The 20,487-nt window shown below is 50.0% G+C and overlaps 9 protein-coding genes across 9 annotated transcripts; 6 read left to right on the plus strand and 3 right to left on the minus strand.

The window, feature by feature from the left end:
• Positions 1 to 350: 350 nt before the first annotated feature.
• FPRO_00561 (uncharacterized protein) lies at positions 351 to 785 on the plus strand (the record flags this gene model as incomplete). The annotated part of the gene is made up of 1 exon (XM_031225047.1): positions 351 to 785. One exon carries the CDS (start codon positions 351 to 353, stop codon positions 783 to 785), a length of 435 nt encoding a protein of 144 aa, XP_031075909.1.
• Positions 786 to 1,529: 744 nt separating this feature from the next.
• On the plus strand, positions 1,530 to 2,052 carry FPRO_00560 (uncharacterized protein; the record flags this gene model as incomplete). The annotated part of the gene is made up of 2 exons (XM_031225058.1): positions 1,530 to 1,915; positions 1,962 to 2,052. 2 exons carry the CDS (start codon positions 1,530 to 1,532, stop codon positions 2,050 to 2,052), a joined length of 477 nt encoding a protein of 158 aa, XP_031075910.1.
• Positions 2,053 to 4,072: 2,020 nt separating this feature from the next.
• FPRO_00559 (putative AMP deaminase) lies at positions 4,073 to 7,292 on the plus strand (the record flags this gene model as incomplete). Its single annotated transcript, XM_031225069.1, has 4 exons — positions 4,073 to 4,079; positions 4,169 to 5,664; positions 5,726 to 6,846; positions 6,905 to 7,292. 4 exons carry the CDS (start codon positions 4,073 to 4,075, stop codon positions 7,290 to 7,292), a joined length of 3,012 nt encoding a protein of 1,003 aa, XP_031075911.1.
• Positions 7,293 to 8,206: 914 nt separating this feature from the next.
• On the plus strand, positions 8,207 to 11,779 carry FPRO_00558 (uncharacterized protein; the record flags this gene model as incomplete). The annotated part of the gene is made up of 5 exons (XM_031225080.1): positions 8,207 to 8,404; positions 8,476 to 9,732; positions 9,811 to 9,868; positions 9,953 to 11,701; positions 11,754 to 11,779. 5 exons carry the CDS (start codon positions 8,207 to 8,209, stop codon positions 11,777 to 11,779), a joined length of 3,288 nt encoding a protein of 1,095 aa, XP_031075912.1.
• Positions 11,780 to 12,337: 558 nt separating this feature from the next.
• Positions 12,338 to 13,385, minus strand: FPRO_00557 (uncharacterized protein; the record flags this gene model as incomplete). Its single annotated transcript, XM_031225091.1, has 2 exons — positions 12,338 to 12,847; positions 12,903 to 13,385. 2 exons carry the CDS (start codon positions 13,383 to 13,385, stop codon positions 12,338 to 12,340), a joined length of 993 nt encoding a protein of 330 aa, XP_031075913.1.
• Positions 13,386 to 14,089: 704 nt separating this feature from the next.
• On the plus strand, positions 14,090 to 15,343 carry FPRO_00556 (uncharacterized protein; the record flags this gene model as incomplete). Its single annotated transcript, XM_031225102.1, has 1 exon — positions 14,090 to 15,343. The coding sequence occupies one exon, from the start codon at positions 14,090 to 14,092 to the stop codon at positions 15,341 to 15,343; it is 1,254 nt and encodes a 417-aa protein (XP_031075914.1).
• A 166-nt stretch (positions 15,344 to 15,509) lies between these two features.
• On the plus strand, positions 15,510 to 16,596 carry FPRO_00555 (uncharacterized protein; the record flags this gene model as incomplete). The annotated part of the gene is made up of 2 exons (XM_031225113.1): positions 15,510 to 15,606; positions 15,701 to 16,596. 2 exons carry the CDS (start codon positions 15,510 to 15,512, stop codon positions 16,594 to 16,596), a joined length of 993 nt encoding a protein of 330 aa, XP_031075915.1.
• Positions 16,597 to 16,722: 126 nt separating this feature from the next.
• On the minus strand, positions 16,723 to 18,394 carry FPRO_00554 (uncharacterized protein; the record flags this gene model as incomplete). The annotated part of the gene is made up of 2 exons (XM_031225126.1): positions 16,723 to 16,962; positions 17,027 to 18,394. The coding sequence occupies 2 exons, from the start codon at positions 18,392 to 18,394 to the stop codon at positions 16,723 to 16,725; spliced, it is 1,608 nt and encodes a 535-aa protein (XP_031075916.1).
• Positions 18,395 to 19,328: 934 nt separating this feature from the next.
• Positions 19,329 to 19,897, minus strand: FPRO_00553 (uncharacterized protein; the record flags this gene model as incomplete). Its single annotated transcript, XM_031225137.1, has 3 exons — positions 19,329 to 19,488; positions 19,610 to 19,776; positions 19,868 to 19,897. The coding sequence occupies 3 exons, from the start codon at positions 19,895 to 19,897 to the stop codon at positions 19,329 to 19,331; spliced, it is 357 nt and encodes a 118-aa protein (XP_031075917.1).
• Between the last annotated feature and the right edge of the window lie 590 nt (positions 19,898 to 20,487).

Below are 20,487 nucleotides of genomic sequence, written 5' to 3' on the forward strand. Positions count from 1 at the left end.
ATGTTGCCTATTTTCGGTATAAAGGGTTTACGCGAAGCTCAACGAATTGTAGACGGCGTTGATGGTTTAGGGCGACCTTGCATATCACGAGAGACGATCTCAGTGTAGACGGACGTCTTGTCCAATGCTGCCATGTCGGCGTTATGGTGAATCTTATATACTAACGAATACCAAAAGCTAAAGGGCTTATACAGACTAGACAATTGAGAATGCCATTTTCATAGACCGTGTGAATTTACCATAGTTGTGTTAATATCAAGTGCCTGTAGTGCTCGTAAGGAGGAATCCGTATACCACACAAAATACCGACGACATCCTTTGAATGGGACACCGGAAGCAACTTGGACGGAATGAGATGTTGGTCAGGCCCACGCATCTTCAAGGTTGTCATTCGAACGCATATCATTCTGGTCTCCAACACCAACGCGGGGAACAATATTCAGATACGTCCCGTAGTCAACGCCGCCCCCTACAGGTTATATACCACTCACACACTTACAAACTCATGGCAACGATTATCGACACCAGCAGGAGCCTGGATCTCAGACTCATCTGCTATCACCCAGACTTATTTTCCCGGCATGTCGCATCCACAAACTGGCTCTCAGCAGACAACCTCTAAGGGGGAATCCACTCTAGCAAGACGACGAAAGACTGTTTCGCGCACTACAGTTCGTACCCAACTCGGTCAGCTGCGACCTATCTACGACGGCAAGTCCATGTGGCCCGATCCATACCACTTATTCATGAACAGTGATATCGCTAAATGGATTGAGGGGGCTTGATGCTTTCTAGCTGATTCAGTTGAGTATGACTAGGATGTTGATCAGAGTGTCCGCGAACTTGTGGACATGATCAGCTCAGCTCAGCAGCAAGACGACTACCTGAACGTTCATTATATTGTGGTCGAACCGGCAAAGAGATGGGCCAAAATCCGGGATATGAATGAATTGTAGGTCGTCAAACAGGTCCGGTTACTTTCAGGGAGCTGACTTGGCGACGCAGATACAATACCGGCCATCTCTTAGAGGCCGTAATTGCTCATAAGGAATACTATAAGAATAATTTACTTCTCAAGCCTATTAAGAAGTATGTATCTCTCATCATGGAGCCATTTTGGCCACGAAGAAGGCCAGTTAAAAGGCTATCCTGGTCAGACTGAAATCGAGCTATCGCTTTTTCGACTGCACGCTGCTACAGGTAATACGAGAGTTCGACCTGGCACAGTATTTTCTGATGGAATGAGGGAATACTGATGGAAATGAAGGGAAACACTTCTACGGCTGGGAAAGAGAGAAGAGAGGCGAAAGCGTGTGGCTGCGGTAGAACTCATATCCTCAATCGACGGCTTATTGGTATAGCCAAGCTTGTGTTCCAATCACAGCACAAAACACAACTTAAATACACGCTCTCAGAGCTGGAAACCTTTTAATTACTGTTGCTGGCATGTTGCATCTCTCCGCAGAGAGTGGAAGGGTTTACCTAATGTCCAAGCATGGTCACAGGCACTGCATAAGCTGTGGGACAGCATGGTTGATAGAGAGATGTACTTGACTGGAGGCATCAGTGTTATGGCACAGCGGGAGGGCTTTGGAATTGACTACCTCCTCCCTCAAGGAACGGATGAAGGAGGCTGCTATGCTGAGACATGCGCTTCGATTGCTTTCCTCACGCTCGCGCAACGAATGTTACACCTTGATCTCGATTCTCGATGCGCCGAATTTGTCGAGATATGTCTTTATAACACTATCATGACGGCCATGAGTTTGGATGGCAAATCCTTCACTTACATCGACCAACTTGCCAGCTCTGAAACTGACAAAAACGTGCGTGAGAGGTGGTTCTGGTGCGCTTGTTGCCCTCCAAACCTTGATGGGACTATTCGGCAGTTTGGGCAGCTATCTTTGGGATTATGGTAATGATGTCAAAGGCGTCTTTGTGAATTTCCACTTACACACCAGTGCCGAGTTACAATTCAAGGCGGGCTACTCAACTATCACACTCCGGCAGAAGACCGACTGGCCACGGGAAGGCAAGGTCGACTTCAAGTAATCGTCTACATCATTTTTGCAGACCGCCATCCGGCTTCGCTTGCCTGCTTGGTTCAAAGGAAGATTTACATTGTACCCACCAGCGAACTTGTGCCGCCTCAAATGTTGAGGAGGGTTATACATCTATCTCTACGGCCTTCCTAACTCTCTGAAAAATCTCGGTTCTCACTATACATTCATGGTTTCGAGCCAATATTTGTATCACCCCACCCCTACTCAAATTAAAGCAAATTATCCCTCGCACGAGGCCAATCGTCTATTACCTTGAAGATTTCGATAACCCCTCGGAATCTAATCATTTCAAGGATGTATTCATACGGACAGACTCATTAGTTACTGAAGAGAAAGTGGACCATGAAGCGTCCGGCTAAGAGTATGTTGCGATGCAAGCGAAAGGGTGGAAGCAGTCACCTTCAGCACTTGAATCACCATCGCCAGAGACTGCCGGGTCTGTGAATTTGTTTTTTGTTCCATACTATTTCAGAGCTAACAAGGAAGGGAATGGTCCGATGAGGGTTAGCATCAAACGGTGGCAGCGAGCCAGGGGTTCTTTTCTCTGAGAGACTCTGACTGTGAATCTCCAATGCCTAACGTATAACCATGACTTGAAGGGTAGAAGAATATGGGGTTTCTTCATTCCACCTTCACCTGAGGCCTGACCGAGGACTTGGCTGATATTGAGTGATGTCGTTTCCCGTTCGAGTATGTCGCGAGACAACACTCAGCACACGAATAACATTAAGTTTTAGATGATACATATACTTCTCTGAAAAGCGTCCTTCTTTTGGTTTAGAGAAGCTACCTCTTCGTAGGATCAGAACTATGACATACGCATTTGCAGTAGTGATTCACTTACACTCCCCTATCAAGCTTGAAAATCCCAAGAATGAGAAGCGGAAAGTGAAGCCACTGTCGAATTCATCTTGCATGAATGCGTAGATGTACTTTGCTTAAACCCGGTGCCCAAAGCACTTACCCTGTCACTCTTACTGCCTCAAAATCTCCTTGTCTAGGGGTCTCCTCTATCAAGACCAGGGATTTGACCCGATACTACGGTTGCAGCAACGGACCATGTAACGCGGCAGAGGACCCGTGTTTCCGAATTTAGTGGAGCTGGCGGTGACTTTGGTTCCTAATATTCTTTACTTACTAACTTTTATGGCAGAGTTAAGGTGATTGATTCTTCAGCGTATTCGCGGCACTTGGTAAGCCAGCCGTGATCGAGCCTATGATTCGAATTTAGTGTCTCACTGTGCTCTGAAAGACTGCGGGAGTACGTTGCCTATCTAATGCTTAATGGCATCTATATTCCTCGTAAGATGCCGAGCCCCATCTGCATCTTGATACCATGCCTTTGATGGGAAAAGTCATGACTTGCGGATCTCAATCGGCGAGAATTCAACGATGAGATCTGGTGACTGCAGCTCTTCCAGAATCGAGGCTTTATATCCCTTAGTAAGGTAGTTGGATATTGAGCCAAGGTTGGTACTTTAAGTTGAGACCCCTGTCTTGTAGGAGAACGGCGGTTGCCGGTTCTGCGGAGCCCTATCTCGAAGAATATTCTGCTTTGAGGAGATTTATATGCATATCTGATATGGAGAAAAACCACTACTGTCTTGAAACAGGCGCACAACACCTCCTTCATCCGGTAAGGGAGACTTTCCAAGGAGCAACTATCATGTGGAGCTTTAACTCAATACCGAGTAGATGCCTCAATGAGTTTAGATGGGACCTCTAACCCCCCGCCTTGCCTACGGCGTGCATTGCACCGACGCATTTTCCCGCTATGGCCCGCTATAAACCCTGGTGTGTCACACCGTCATACCTTTCCTTGGGGGGTTCGCTCTGTCTTTGCCTCTCTTATTGTAGGCACACTTCCTAGTGCTCTCCTCTTTCAAACGTCCTCTCGAGAATTAGAATCGAATCAATTACCATCCCCAAAGCCATCACCCGAGGGAGGAGTTACAAAATCGAGGGAACTTGATCTGCTAGCTAAATCGTATTCAGATCAAGGCATCGCCATGACTGGTACGTATTCCACAGCTCGCCCTGCCTCTCCTCCTCTGCGCCAGACCCAATATCACGAACCCTGCTTTGGTTCTCGACGATAACGACAGCAATTGGAAACTTTTCTGACCGAGAATATGCCACAGGCGGCCCTATCTTCGAGGAAAGCGAATCAAGCGCTCTTGATGTGCGGGCACGGGAGTCAGATGAGGAGATAGACGAGACTAGAGATTCTGGTGCAACCGGACATGGCGCCTCGCACAATGCCCCCTCTGACGCTGGCTCCCACACCGGCAACGAAGCTGAGGAGCTCGAAGATGGGATGCTTCTCCGCGACTTGCCCAAGAGAACTACTTTTTACGATCCTGTCGCTGAGCGTCAAATGAGCCAGACGGACGCAAAATACTTCTACCACCGAAACAAGGCCGATGCACGCAGCGGTGGTGGGGCTGGCTACCAATCTATACCGCAAAGTCCTTTCCTTGCTTCTGGGTCTCGCCCTGCAACCGAATATGGTGCCGATAGTCTTGTGCTAGACTCGAGTGGTCGTCGAGTCGATTCTTTCCCTCCTGGTTTGGAGATGCCAAACCCTGCCGTTGACTCGGGATTTACTCAATCACCTACAAAACTCGATGCGCAACCTGCCCCATTCCCACCTAGTCATCCTTCTGCCCTTCCTCATGCTGGCCAGGTTGCCCAGGATCCACGGCTACCTGATGGCTCCAGCAATGGCCTGCCCTCTGGTGGACTCTTCGACACTGAGCCCCATATCACTTCAGAATTGAGTGCTATCTCGAAAAACATTCAGAGAATCCTCGACACCAGGCGCAAATATATCGCCCTCTCGAATCAGGGGCCTGATGATAATCCAAGAGACGGCCCGGACTGGGAAATTTATCCCCCTCCACCAGAGCCGGCATGGCAGCAATCGTCGAGGCAAAGAGCAAGTACTACAGAGCACGTACCAGGTCAAGAGAATACTGGCTTGAACGGTAGTAAGGATGCTACTGGGTCCATACCAGGAGAGTTGCCCCAGGAGCAGCATGAAGGTAGACGCTATGCAAGAAGGCGAAAGCCAGGTCAAGATATTGGAGAGGATTTTGATATGGCCGACATATTGCCTCTGCCGGGCGCTGATGGACGCTCATACAAGTTGGACGATAGCGGAGTCTATCAAGTTTTTGAAGGTCACGATACTCAGACGCCTGCGATCAAGGTTCCTACAATCAGAGAATTCTACATGGACTTGGACGACATTCTGGACGTCTCATCTGACGGGCCTAGTAAGAGTTTTGCATTTCGACGCCTCCAATATCTCGAGGGTAAATTCAACTTATATGTCCTCTTGAATGAGTATCAAGAAACAGCCGACAGCAAGAAGGTTCCCCACCGAGACTTTTACAATGTTCGAAAGGTAGATACCCACGTTCATCATTCTGCGTGCATGAACCAGAAACATCTGCTTCGCTTCATTAAGAGTAAGATGAAGAAATTTCCCAACGAAGTCGTACTGTTTCGCGATGGAAGACATCTCACCCTAGCCGAGGTCTTTGCTAGTATTAATCTGACAGCCTATGACCTGAGCATTGATACACTGGACATGCATGTAAGGCTTGCTCTTTGAACTCGATATTGCATTCAGAGAATTGAGTTACTAACTGCTGTAGGCTCATACGGATTCGTTCCATCGCTTTGACAAATTTAACCTCAAGTACAATCCAGTCGGAGAGTCCCGCCTTCGAACCATCTTTCTCAAGACAGATAACTTCATCCATGGCCGGTACCTTGCCGAAATTACCAAAGAAGTCATATCTGATCTTGAGTCAAGCAAGTATCAAATGGTTGAGTGGCGCATCTCCATTTATGGCAAATCGATTGATGAGTGGGACAAGCTTGCCGCTTGGGTGGTTGATAACAAGCTGTTTTCGCACAATGTCCGCTGGCTCATCCAGATCCCTCGCCTCTACGACGTCTACAAAGCAAGTGGTCTCATGGAGACGTTTGAACAGGTGGTCAAAAATGTGTTTCAGCCACTCTTTGAAGTCACCAAGGACCCATCAAGCCATCCCAAGCTGCATATCTTCCTTCAGCGAGTGATTGGTTTCGACAGTGTTGACGACGAGAGTAAAGTCGAGCGTCGGCTGTTCAAGAAGTTCCCTGTGCCAAAAGTCTGGGATACCAAACAGAACCCGCCATATAGTTACTGGATTTACTATCTCTACTCTAACCTAGTGTCGTTGAATTACTGGCGTAAGAAGCGTGGTTTCAACACGCTGGTCCTGCGACCCCATTGCGGAGAAGCTGGTGACAGCGAGCACTTAGCTGTTGCCGCCTTGTGCTGTCATAGCATCAGCCACGGATTGCTCCTACGAAAGGTCCCCCTTCTTCAGTATGTCTTTTATCTGGACCAGATCGGCATCGCCATGTCACCGCTGAGTAACAATGCCCTGTTCCTTGCCTATGAGCGGAACCCCTTCCACCAGTACTTCAAGAGAGGTCTCAATGTCTCACTATCTACGGACGATCCTCTGCAGTTTGCGTTCACCAAAGAGCCATTAATCGAGGAGTATGCGGTTGCGGCACAGATTTACAAGCTGAACTCAGTTGACATGTGTGAGCTCGCCAAGAACTCTGTTAAACAAAGTGGTTACGAGTTGTCCATCAAGGAGCATTGGTTAGGGCGTGGCTGCAATAAGCCAGGAAAGGAAGGAAACGCCATGGTTAAGACAAATGTTCCTGATCGAAGGGAAGAGTTCCGTTACTTCACCTTGATGCAGGAGAGAGACGTGTAAGCGACTGGCAATTTCCGTATGATCGATCATTTATGCTAACACGATTGTTCCCAGGCTGTCGAAATATGTCACTTACAATGCTGCGAATGAGCCTCCTGCGCAAGCTCCTGGCAATGAAAGCAAGATGTCAGAGTCAGTAACGTCCCTGGCTGGCCAAACCGCTGGCTTGGGGGTCGCAACGGGCAATGAGACTGGCAATGTCGAGACGTCTTCACCGGTTGGCCATCACATTGCAAAGGTCGCATCCCAAGTTGGTCTGTCGGCCGGCCGAGATCAAGCATGGTCCAGCGATCCTATGTCAGACCATCATCTCTCTGGAACCGATCCGAGAATGTTCCCAGGCATTTTTACTCGTGGACACCGCACAGGTAGCCATCGGAATCTTGCTCAAGTTAATGACGGCCGTGACACTGAAGACGATATTTTCGGCCCCGAAACCTGATCCTTGCTAGTCTCGGCCGTGTACTTAGATGTGTAACCGTTTGAACACCGTGAATAGAATTGCTTTAGGTATTGGAATGGATGAACAATTGGACACCCGACAGGTGTGGATAGACAATGGCGTACTAGGATTGAGTAATCGACTATTTGCTCTCCCTTCGGCATGATCTAGGGAAACTTATGTGATAACAAAGATATAAAGTATTAGGTATCTAAATAATCAACAAGGTTCTCTTTGGTGACTGGATTTCGTTCACTCCTAGTTCACTCCTTTTTTTTGGCAGCGAGTGGTAGATGACCAATGAGCTTCAACCTCTGGCCGAGAAAAACATAAAAATCCTGGAGACCTAAAAAGATATCGCTCATCATCGTTGATTGTTCTTACAAACTTCCCATCTTCTATAATCTGGCAGCTGGGGTAAGTGAAGCTCATGGCCTATCTCGGCCCATGTATATAATACAGGGTAGCTTTACCTGCTAAGTGCAGTGCTTAGCTTTGAGCTGACGTTACTTTAGAGCCCAACCTGCGCCAGATAAAGGGGTGACGCACAATATGCACCGGCAATGCTCCGCTTCTGGCGACCCAACCCACCTACGAACGAATTAACACATAGTGGATCATATTCTACACCCCCACGTTATACCGCAATCAGAGATTCTGGTTAATGAACTTGGTAGGGGGAAGGTACGGTACGTCGGATCGGTCCATACCTGCCTTACCAAGGTAACCCATTGATTTGCTCCTCAGACAAACGACGCACTGCGTCACTTCGCATCGCATCGCATCGCATCGCATTGTAGAGTCTTACTTCTAGCCAGCCCCTTCAATTCTCCATACTTAATTCAACAGAGGTTTCTTGCTGAAGAGACGTACTCGCGCGGTGCAACCGATTGAGCCGAATCAAGACCTTCGACATGGGGTTCCTGGGTGTCTACCGGGCTCTCTACGACTACGTGCCCCAAGCTGAGGGAGAGCTCGCAATAAAGGATGGAGACTTGCTCTTCATCCTTGATAAAAACGGCGACGATGGCTGGTGGAAGGCAAAGAAGAAGGCCGGCGCTGATGACGAGGAAGAGCCAACAGGCCTTATTCCTGGTAATTATGTCGAGGAGGTAAGTTGACGCCAAACAACCACAGCACCATCACAGCACGGGTACTAAAGCTTCGTTTCTGAATTTAAAAGGCCCAGCCAGTAGACCATGCTAGAGCTCTATTCGATTACACGCGCCAGACGGACGAAGAATTGTCATTTCACGAGGATGCTACACTTGCTGTCTACGACACGTCGGACCCTGACTGGATCCTGACTGGCCTTGACGGCGAATATGGCTTTGTCCCTTCCAACTACATCGAAATGGGCGCGCCTGCTGAGTCTGCTCAGCCGCCGCTGCCGTCTCCGCCGCCCGCGCTACCTTCAAGACCACCACAGGCTCCCTCAATCTCCTCCCCCGAACCAGAGGTGGCATCTCCGGACCTACCGAATGACACAGCGCCTACTCCTTCGAACCCTGCTGCTGCTATCGCAGGTGTCATGCATGGCCGCTCAGTTTCTCAACAATCTCAGCAACCTGCGGCTCCTCGACAGCCCCCTCGTGCGTCTGTTACGTTTAGCGAACCCCCCGAAGTCGAGGACGATCCCGTACGATCACCGACTCTGCCAGCCCGACCAAGGGTACCAGCGCCACCATCTCCAACTTATGACGAACCCCCCTCCCCTATACACACCCGTAGTTTGCAAGACCACAGGGACCCGGATCGTCGCCAAGATGTCGAGCGTACTCCTGGCGGCTTTCATATGTATAACATCAACGAGATGATTTCCATCATGGGCAAGAAGAAGAAGATGCCAACAACATTAGGAATTAATCTTTTAACAGGTATCATACTGGTTGCTCCAGAGCATGCTTCTGATGGACCTTCACAGGAATGGACCGCTGACCGCATGACGCATTACTCGCGGGAGGGAAAACACGTTTTCATGGAACTTGTGCGCCCAAGCAAGAGCGTCGACTTCCACGCCGGAGCAAAGGACACAGCCGAGGAGATCGTCAGTATGTTGGGCGAATTGGCTGGAGCTGTACGTGCCGAAGGACTCCGTGAGGTGATCATGGCTGGGACACAAGGCAGCAGTGGCGGTGGCCAGAAAAAAGGCCAAGTCCTGTATGACTTCATGGCACAAGGCGACGACGAGGTAACTGTTGCTGTGGGAGACGAGGTGCTTGTTATCGACGATACGAAGAGCGAGGAGTGGTGGCAAGTTCGCCGGCTCAAGAATGGTAAAGAAGGAGTCGTCCCTAGCAGCTATATTGAGATCACTGGCTCTATCTCACTACCCTCGTCTAGCGGCATAAACTCGGCCAAGTCCCTCGTCGAACAAAACCGCCTCGAAGAGATCCGATTGACCAAGGAAGCCATGAAGGCCGGCAAAGAACCTCAGCAGGTAGGACCGGGAATGCCTCTCCCTGAACGAGGCAGTAGCCTCATGGCACGAGAAACTGGTAATAATTCGGGACAACAGCGGAGCCGTCGAGAAAATGGACGAAGTGATGGCGGCAGTCAAAGCCGATCAAAGTCTAGTAAGTTATCACTTCATCAGATTGCTCTTTTCACTTAGATGTATGCGATGGGACTTAGGGCATCTGCTGACATGCCTTTCATAGAACCTGACGCGTCCAAGGTGCGCACCTGGACAGACCGTTCCCGGTCTTTCAGTGTGGAAGCCCAATTTCTTGGTCTGAAGGACGGAAAGATTCACTTACATAAGATGAATGGTGTCAAGATTGCAGTTCCTATCACAAAAATGTCGCGCGAGGATCTCGAGTATGTTGAAAACTTCACAGGCATATCCCTTGAAGATGATAAGCCGTTGGCGGACGTCAAGAGAGCTCGGTCTGCCGAAAAGAAATCCCCTGAACGTAGTACTTCAGCAGGCGCAACGGTCGACAAGGATGCCAAATCCGACTACGATTGGTTTCAGTTCTTCTTGTCTTGCGAGGTTGCAGTGGGGTTGTGTGAGCGCTACGCACAAGCCTTTATCAAGGATTCCATGGATGAGAGCGTGCTTCCTGATGTGGATGCCACCACTCTGAGAGCCCTTGGAATTCGCGAGGGTGATATCATCAAGGTCATGCGTACCTTGGATGCCAAATATGGCCGCAGCCGCGGTGGAAAGAGAGGAACCGCTGATGGAGTTGATGGTGAAGGGGGTCTATTCTCTGGACCCGGCGGTGCGCTACGAAACAACACCCGAAAGGGTCGACCCGCGCCAGCGGTCCAAACAAGTGATGTTGTTGATGCCAGTGCCTTTTCGCGAGGCGAGTCCTCCAAGACTGGGGAAAACGACAGCAGATCACCCCCACCCACAAGTCCTATAAATAAGAGCCCCGAACCTCGTCAAGCATCGAGCTCTGGATTCGACGACGATGCTTGGGACGTGAAGCCTAGCAAGCAGCAATCGCCGCCTAAAGCTCAGCCTGCTGTTGAGTCTATTCAGAAGCCTGCCCCTGAGCCCGCTCCTGTCTCACCTCCTCCCCCGGCCCTGACTGGCTCGATGCAAGAGTTATCGCTGCTCTCAACGCCTCTCGAACCCACCAGGGCTGAACCAGCACCCGCCCCGGCACCGGCGCCTGTCATCGCTGCTCAGCCAACCTCGACACCCGTATCGCAACCGTTGGGCGGCGCTACCCCCTCATTCTTTACATCTGTTGCTCAGGCTCGGCAACGTCCTACTCCCCCACAGGGTACTGCGAACCAGGGCTCTCTCGTCCCTCCACCACCTCAGCGACCACTTTCAGCGCCGCAATCAGCCCAGCCCAGCGGCTTTGCACCTCCACCCATGATGCCGCAGATGACAGGTGCTCTGCAAGGCCAAGTTGCGCCTCCTGGCCAGAGCCTGAGCGAGATCACACAAGCCCGCCTGCAACAGCAATATACGGCTCAGATGCAGCAACAGCAAGCCCCTCAGCAAATGCAGCCCAATATGACTGGATTCCCAGGACAACAAGGCCCTGGCTTGATGTCTTTCCCCACTGGCGCAGGACAGTTCATGCAGCCCATGATGACTGGAATGCAGGGACCGAATCAGTTCGTCCCAATGCAGGCTCAACCCACAGGTTTTCAACCGCCCTTCCCCACCACGCAGTCGATGTATGGAGTACCTACAGGAGGCATCAACAGCTACCTGCCTCCAGCTCTTGAACCCCAGCGAACAGGTATGCCAGGATTGCAGCCCCAAACTACTGGCATGACGAACATGGGTGGTATCGGTAGTATGAATAACGTGCAAGTCCCTCAGCCTCTGCAACCACAGCAGACTGGTCCACCTCCTCCGGTGCGATTTGGCGTGACAAATGAGACCAAGAAACTAGCGCCTCAGGCAACAGGGCGTAGGGCTAACCTGGCGCAAGCGAGTACGTTGAACCGAGTTCGGCTGTATATGTATAATGCTAATGTTCTCTACAGCCCCCCAGAACCCCTTTGGTTTTTAATTCTTGAAAAGCTTGTTAAACTGGCCGTCATCACGCGCCGTTTCGTCTTGTTTGCAAATACTCTGGACATCTTTCTTCACATCTTGTATGTATATGCCGGCTTTGTCAGGTGAACCAACCTGGGAGTCAAGTGTGGAATAATAATAGTATATTTATGACTGTTCCTGGACAAGCCAGATCAGTCTCTTCTAATGGTCTCGTCTATAAGTCTATGCAATGTCGTAAAAGAACGTAAATCATTAACGAGGCAACGTCTCGTTGCAAACTGGCAACGTGGAATACAAAAAGGCAATAGAATCGGAGAAAAATAAGGGGGCCACAGGGATAACATGATCAGACGGAAGAAAAATATCGAGTGGTTCTTCCGTTCCATAGAGTTGTATTCATGGTTTAAAGTTATTGAAACTCGAGAGCATCCTTGTTTGGTAAGCAATAGGGGCAGTCTTGAATGTTTGCGAAGGCGAGCTCTCAGTCGTCACAAATCCGACCAACCAGAAGCGCTTCCTGAAAACGTCTAAGGATATGAGGCACCCAGACCTGCTGGCTTTCCGGACTCGATCAGGCCTTGCGGCGACGACCGCCAGTGGGCTTGGATAAACCTGTTGAGACGGAGGACAGATCAATCTCAGCCTCAGTCACTGGGCTCTCTTGAACCTTTTCCTCCGAATCAGCCGCAGGCACAAACCGCTTACGTACGGCGCGAATCATCATGAAGAACCAGTAAAAATTGAGACTGTTGAGCGTGACGTTGCTGGCCAAATAGGCTATGCCAATCCACATGGGTACCGTGGAGTCTGGGTGCGCAAATGACATGGTTGGCAAATTGAGTGCCTTCATGTCGGGTTTAACATTGATGGCGGACCACACGTCGCGGTAAACACGGAAGGATGAATAAGTTCCGTAAATAAGCCGGCAGGAGAAGAATGTGAAAAGAAGCATGACACCGTTGTATAGTTGCGCGCGCGTACCAGTCATGTTAATTTTATCCATAAACCAGTGAACATTGAGGAAAGGTGTGGATAACTCCCAGAGGATGAAGACACAGGCGTAGTGGTTGAGAAATGGACGCTGTTGAAGGCCGATTAGTAGAGATAGAGGGGGCATACCATCGTGGTTAACTTACGAAACCGAGTGAGTAGACAAGTAATGCGGCGATTGCGTGTGCCAAGGTTCCCAAGCCAAATACATCGAGGTTAATGCTGGTGACTACTAAATCCCAGAGGAAGTATCCAGCCGCAAGCGCTTGGATGAATCCAGCACCACCAGTATAACCCCAAATACGCTCCTCCCATTCCATGTTGCTCATCTCAGTATCGACGAACATTACCCATATAGCTAGGGTATTGATTAGGCAGCTCTGAACCATGGAAACGACGTGGGCGTCCCAGTTGAGCCGTCGCTTGCGAGGCAGTTTGGAGTAGTGCTTCGGGGCCAGAAGGTTTGAGATCCATGGCGATATAGGCCAGAAGATGACCGAGTATAACAACGCTGCGGCCAGAACTTCGTGTATGTGCAGCGGGAGAGTAGGCAGGTCGAAATAGTCGGCCCAGGGTTGTGTCTTTTCTGATAGCCAGGGCGAAGGCTGCAAAAGAAATGGGTCTTTCATGCTGGCGGGATGAATTGGAGTTATTGGAGTTACAAAACGGTTGGGGCTTGTGCTCGTGAGAACCCAGCAAGAAGATCCAGAAAGAAAGGGCTGGGAACAAAAGAATGCGGAGGAGCAAAGACTTTAAATGAGCCGAGGCAAGGCGGCGTAACGAAAGGATACCTCAAGTAGGAAACTTGATATTCATTCGCCTGGTCACGTCTGTTGGGGAAGCTCACGTGGGAACAGCACGGGTAAGGGTCTGGATGGTCGCATTTTGATCTGTCTTCGGAGCTTAATCCGTTATTCGTACCCTGCCAGCGCAGTCCTGGCTTTCTGATAGGCTTAGGTTGGGTTATTGGCTGGACGTTGAGGCCTTAGGTAATACGATCTAACAGGGGCCGCCGAGTACCTGATGTTGGCAGTGCCATCATCCTCCCCCCACCAGATCTCCGTAGCCAAGGCCAGCTGCCACCTCACTCATTTAGAACACTAACTAGATCGTCCACGAGCATACAGTCACGGGCGTGTCTGTGCTGGAGCTTGGAAGATTGATACTTCGTTTGAATCCCATTTCTCCATTCTCATGATCAGACTTGCAGTTGTTGCTGTCCTAATATACCCCCCTTTCTACAATCGACTGAAGCTGGACGATTTGACACCTCAAGTACATTATCTCGTGTCGCATCGTCTCGCACCAACCGCACACGACTCTTCAGACCACCATGGCGGAAGCTCTAAGAGACCTGCTGGCGCCCGATCAGGCGAACGACCCATCTGCCTTAGAGTACCTGGCCTATCTTGCCGAACAAGAATCTAGCTCCCTTCAATCATCCGAGCCTCAAGTCTTATCTCAGACCTCCCACTCCCTACTGCTTGCCGTACAAGCGCTTTCAAAGAGATCCCACAAACCCGTCGTTGAATCAGCCGCGAGCCATGCTTCGCTACGAACGTCCCTACCGACTCTGGCACAGCGAGCCTCAGACCTTGTCCAGGCAGTGCCCCGACTAGATGCGCAAGCAGAACACTTCTCGTCGGCTTTTGGCAAGGCCAGCGAGAGCAAGTTACTGGCGCGGAGAAAGCAGGCACTTCTTCTACTTCGAAACTCGGAACGTCTTGTTGATGTCATGGAAATGCCTCTCCTTCTTTCGTCCGCTGTCTCGACTGCGCCGGTCAATCATTCCTCTACGCTTGAGCTTTACGCGCACGTCCGACGACTTGCTTCCCTCTACCCAGACTCACCGCTTGTCACTTCGGTACTAGACGAGGCGGATGCTGCCATTAGGCAGATGGCTGCAGATCTCATTGGGACGCTCAAAGCACCCAATCTCAAGCTCGCCGCTGCCGTTCGAACGATGGGCTGGCTAAAACGAATCGTCCCGGATCTGGTGACTGATGCGTCAACTGAAGACGCACTCCCGGCCATCTTCTTGGTGTGCCGTTTGTCTACGCTCTTGACAACACTGGAAGCATTGGAACCTCTAAGAGACTTGGCAGATGAGGAACGACTTCGAAAGGATAAAGCTACCAGCACGTGGTCAGGCGGCCAGCAGACAGAGCGGTACCTGAAACGATTTATCGAGATATTTCGCGAACAGAGCTTTAGCATCGTCTCTGTGTTTAAGAGCATAAATTCGAGCCTCGCATCGCACGGGAACGACGAAACTGATCCTTTGGGAGCCCTGCCGTCCCCAATGGCTGACTTTCCCCTACATATGGTAGAGATGCTTGTCGAAACGTTGCGAATCTATCTGCCAACCGTCAAAGACCAGACATCGAGGGAGAGCATTTTGACGCAGGTACTCTATTGCGCGGGCAGTCTGGGGAGGCTGGGGGCTGATTTCGGCATGCTTTTTGCTTCGATTGGTATAAAAGAATGGGTTGAGCTTGTCAAACGCCACCGTCTTCTGGCTGGCCGTCTTGAGTCTGTGATAGGCGATTATCGGGGTAACCATGCCAATGGCGTTGGCGCGAACTGATCCATGTCTCCTACGGACTTGGGCCATTCTTTACCAACACGTGCAAGATGCATCAAAGCGGGGCCGATTCACGCAGCGGGGTCCAGGCTTTCAGTGTGATTTTATCTCGTCACGTCACCCATTCTATCTCCCCGACATGCCCGGTGGCTCAAGTCTGTGACTAGCCATGGGTATCTCAATTGCTGGTTCCCCGACTCAACACAATGGTGCTGTTGTGTCCTTACCAATGACCGAGCCCCGAACCTCTCGGCCAGCCAATTCAGGTATGCTTTCTTGGTCAATTCCACATAACGGAGTCTGTGTGGTTCAGCCTCCGTCAGCTCCATTCAATATTCGCCGTCTGACACAACTGAATAGCCCGGCATTTTATATCTGGCCTTGGTTCAGGCGTCACTTCAGCCGTTCTCCTACAACCTTTGGATCTCCTCAAAACGCGGGTACAGCAGTCTGGTAGTTCGTCCTTAAGCGCTACCCTACGTGATTTGAGGCAATCCCAAAGCCTTGTAAAGTCACTATGGCGAGGTACCGTCCCTTCAGCGCTACGGACGGGCTTCGGCTCAGCTCTCTACTTCACGTCACTCAATGCGATTCGCCAGCATGCACACCAGACAGGTATTCTGGGTCGGCGGCTACAGACCCAGGGCCGCTCATCAGTCCTCCCCTCATTAACGAACTCGGGCAACCTTATCTCGGGCGCAGTTGCAAGAACGTTTGCTGGCTTTGTCCTTATGCCTCTCACCGTGATCAAGGTTCGCTTTGAATCCAGTCTATATTCTTATCCCTCCATCATGTCAGCTGCGAATGACATACGCCGTACTCAGGGCTGGCGTGGCTTCTTCTCTGGATTCGGTGCCACGGCGTTTCGGGATGCACCATATGCTGGCATGTACGTCCTATTCTATGAGATGCTGAAATCGCGCCTTGGATCACTGGCGTCTAAGCCGGTTGCATCAGGCGAAAGCCCAACCAGAATGCAAGCAACTCTGGCTAGCTCTGTCAACTTCACTTCCGCTATGTTTGCCGGTGCAGCATGCTCCATTGTTTCGAACCCATTTGATGCGGTCAAAACACGGATTCAATTACAGCCACTGGAATACAAGAATATATGGCACGCTTGGTATAAAATGGTAACACATGAGGGTATCCGGTCACTATGGGATGGCTTGGCGTTGCGAATGAGCCGCAAGGCCATGAGTTCGGCATTGGCCTGGACGGTTTACGAGGAGCTGATTCGCCGAGCTGGAGCAAGGTAACTGTAAATCGTGTACAACAACTGTAACAACAACTCGTCTCAAATGATAAGAACTAGAGGGCCACTTCTTAGCTGGTTTAATGGAAAAAGATCTCGCTCGCAACCTACATCCCATCACCCATTGAGCCTAAGCCGGCCGCGCGCCAGCCAAATACATCAACAATCCTGGTGACTTGCTCCTTCGGCGGCTATGCTTATCCTTGTCCTTCTTGCGAACCCATTCAAAGTCTGGCTCTTCTCTGCCGTGCCGCTTTTCCTCGACCATAAGCATCTTGGTGCGCTTCTCCCGGATCAGCTTTGTGTGCTTCCACAGTCGGTCTTGCTCCCATTCCGGAACCCAGCGTCGAATGAGTAGATAGTCAGGATCCTGGCAATAGAGTTAGCTCGGTACTATGCAATCAATGAAAGTTTCAGCAAAGGCTGCTACATACAGTATCAAAGTCGAATTCGACACCGAATTCGCGCAACGACTCGATTGACAGATGTCGGCGGGACATGCGTGTATACGTTGGTCGAGCAACTTGGCCGGCAGGGGGTGGAGGAGGAATTGTGGCGATTTGGTTGACTGGGACAGGCATAGGGGTATAATGGTGAGCTGGACCAGCCATCGCGTGATGTGGTAGAGGCTGTGGGTGTTGAGGCTGCGCCTTCTTGATCTTTTCCTTCTTCAAGATGGCCTCGATGGTCTTATCATCGAGTCCTGACTTGGCGAGGTCTTGTTTCAAGCGGTCCTGGTATTCCCGGTCTTTGGCTTCTCTGTCGGCCTTTTCCTTTGCTATGCGATCCTTCTCTGCCTGCTTGTAACGCTCAACTGCTTCAGCTGCTTCTTTCTCCTTCTGGTCCTTGAGCTTCTTCTCCTTGGCAGCGCGCTCAAGCTCCCTTCTCTTGTAATCCTCGACAGCAGAATTTGCCTCTTTCTCGCGGCGCTGTCTCTCTTCTGTGGCGGCGTCTTCTTCTTTCAGGCGCCTCAACTCAATCTCCTTCTTGATGCGTTCTTCCTCATCAGCGCGCGCTTTACGGCCCTTTATCTTTTCGAGCTCGCGCTTGGCCTGCTTGAGCTCTTCTTCCTCCTTGAACTCCCTCAATCGACGGCGCTCTTCGTCATCGCGCGCATGAGCAAGATGCATCTTTTCAAGCTCCTTACGTGATTGTTCCGCCTCCCATTCCTCACGATATCCTTTGACAAGCTGTCGCTCATCCTTCTCGCGTTGCCGCTCGTCTCTCTCGCGCGAGCTAGCAAGCCGATTTTTCTCAAGATCTTTACGTGCTTGCTCAGCCTCCCACTCGTCACGGTATTGCTTGACAAGTCTTCGCTCCTCCTTCTCCCGTGCTGTTTTGAGGCGAAGATCTTCAAGCTCCTTGCGAGTTTTCTCAGCCTCCCATTCTTCTCGAGTCATATAAGAAGATGATCGAGATCGGGATGAGGACGACCGGGAGCGAGACCGAGAGCGCCGCCGCCGCGAAGACCGCGCAACTTGTTTGCGGCGAGTATCTTCATCGTCGGAGGAGAGGTCATTGTATATTTTGTTGATAATTACAGGAACAGGGGCCCGGGGACTGCTGGCGCGACGCTCTCGAGTCCGAGATAGCTCACCAGTACGAGACCGAGACCGAGAACGGTGCATGGTTGTGATGTTCAGGCGGTCAGCTCCAATGTAACTGGGCCCCGGAGGTGCATCGTAATAGTTTTGAGTACGTTGCGGGTTCGCAACATACCGGATGCCAGGCGAAGGCCCACGCTTCTGGTAGCGGATGTCGTAGTCATCCTCATCATCGTAACTATAGCTACTTCGGCTCATCTTGGTAGATAACCAGGACCAAATGAGCAAGAAACAGCGATTCGGAGATGATGATATCGAATGTGATCGTATAGGCTGTGGCGCTGCTGGAAGACAACAGGCTGGAGTAGTCACCCGATTTGCAACAGAGGGGAGAGTCAGACGAGAGAGGGGACAAAGAGGACTGAGTGGCAGCGGTCCCATGAATAAATAAGAAGGAACACAGCCCACAGAACATTTGGACCATCCGTCCCTCGGAGGGGACCGCGGTTCCGTGCCGACCTTAGCACTCCATGTTGGTTGTAGGGCTGGACTCTGGGAGGGGGCGGGGCGCTGAACTGAAACTTGGTGGGGGCTAAATTAATTACTGTCTGAATTGAACAAGGTCCCTTGTCCGTCCCGGTGTTTGCTCACAAATCGGTGATACTGGTGAGAAATCAGGGTCGCACGACGCTGTCAGCTTGAGGTGGGTTGCAGCAGGCAAACGTCGGTGAGACCTTTAGAAGACAAAGAGATCGAAGGGAATGCCCCATCATGCTCCGGAATATACTACTGAGCTGCCATGATGATCGGTGCCCTGGTTATCGACAGCATCCCTAGTTGAAGCCAGGAGATTCGTCGCTTGGTTCAGCTATCAAAGTGACCCTCCTGATCGGGACTGGCGCCATGCTTCGCGTCTTACAGTCACAGCGACGATCTCGACCCAGACTAAAGGCAAGCCCACCGTAAGCAGAGTCTCGGCGGTCACATCGGCTTTTGTGTTGGTGTGCACATGGTCTGTTAAATGCGCGGCGCAGCTGTAGGGCTGGAAAGAAAGAGGCCTGGCGCCTGTTGAAACATAGGGATATTTCTGTCGCACGTTTGAACGGCAGCGATGACTGGACAGCGTTTAAAAGAACAACCCTCAGAAATAGAGGAAAGTCAGATTGATCGCGCGTATCACTCAGCGCTTAGTCTACTTGGCTCGGAGCATCTGCTCGATATGCTCGCGGCTATTCTTGTGTGTTGTTTCCAAATAAAGCAGACGCTGGCTCAGTTTGTCCACCTCTCCCTCCAGAGTCTGTGTCTGGCCCTCAAGCTTTTCGCGAAGTGAATCCACCGGGAGCGAGACGAACCTATAAAGAGGCGCCAAAACGGCCATGCGTTAGAGACCAAGCTTGGTTCGAGGAGATGCGGGGTCGATGTGAAAAAGACGAGAGGGATGGATGATTGAGCTTCGATAGGAGAGGCACTCACATCTTACCGACACCCTCGTAGACGACAGCGTCTTGAGGAAGACTGGCCATTTCGCTCAGTGTGAGCTTGACGAGACGTTGCTCTCGTTGTTTCGAAGTCATTTGCGTCCTGGCTAGGCCAATCTGCTGCTGGGCAACCAGCGCCTGGCTTTCGATCTCTCGCACCAGCTATATGCTGAGTGTCAGTTGGGCCGAGGCCTAGTAAAATGCTGTTCCCTGAAGGAGGGCGGGAGAACTTGGGTTTCAAGAGAGACCATACCTTCTGTAGCGCTTCGTTTGGAATGGACATTGTGCTGAGGTGTTGATTGAGTAAAGAGATAGGCGGCTGTAAGGTTACTAGGTAATAAAAAGCTAAAAAAGCTAGATAGTTAAGAAATAGATATTTAAGTATAGAGGTTAGGCTAAAAAGTCTTTACCTATACTAAAATTAATAAAAGTAAGGTAAAAGCTTTAATATATTAAAATAGTTATTTTTATAATAAATAATTCTTATCTTTTAAGTATTTATTATTACTTTTTACTTTTAGAACTTTTTTAATATATATAAAAATTCTATTATAGTAAATTAATAATACTTAAAAATTTTTTTTTCCTTATTATAAGCCTTATAAGGCTATTAAGCTTTTAACTTTATATATAAAGGCTTAAATAATAAGGCCTTTATAATAGGCCTATATCTTAAAGGTTAGAAATTTTATAAAGTTTATTTGCCTTAATAGTATAATTACTGCCTTAATTAACTAATATAAATACTAACTTTTAGCAGCTATATTGGCCTTCTTTTTTTACCTTACCTAAAAGACTAAAATAATATTAAGCTAAATCTATTATAAAGTATATTTTTAAATCTAACTATTAATTATAATTATTAATAATTAA

Source organism: Fusarium proliferatum, assembly GCF_900067095.1.
Source record: "Fusarium proliferatum ET1 genome assembly, contig: FPRO_scaffold001, whole genome shotgun sequence".
Taxonomy (NCBI): Eukaryota; Fungi; Ascomycota; class Sordariomycetes; order Hypocreales; family Nectriaceae; genus Fusarium; species Fusarium proliferatum.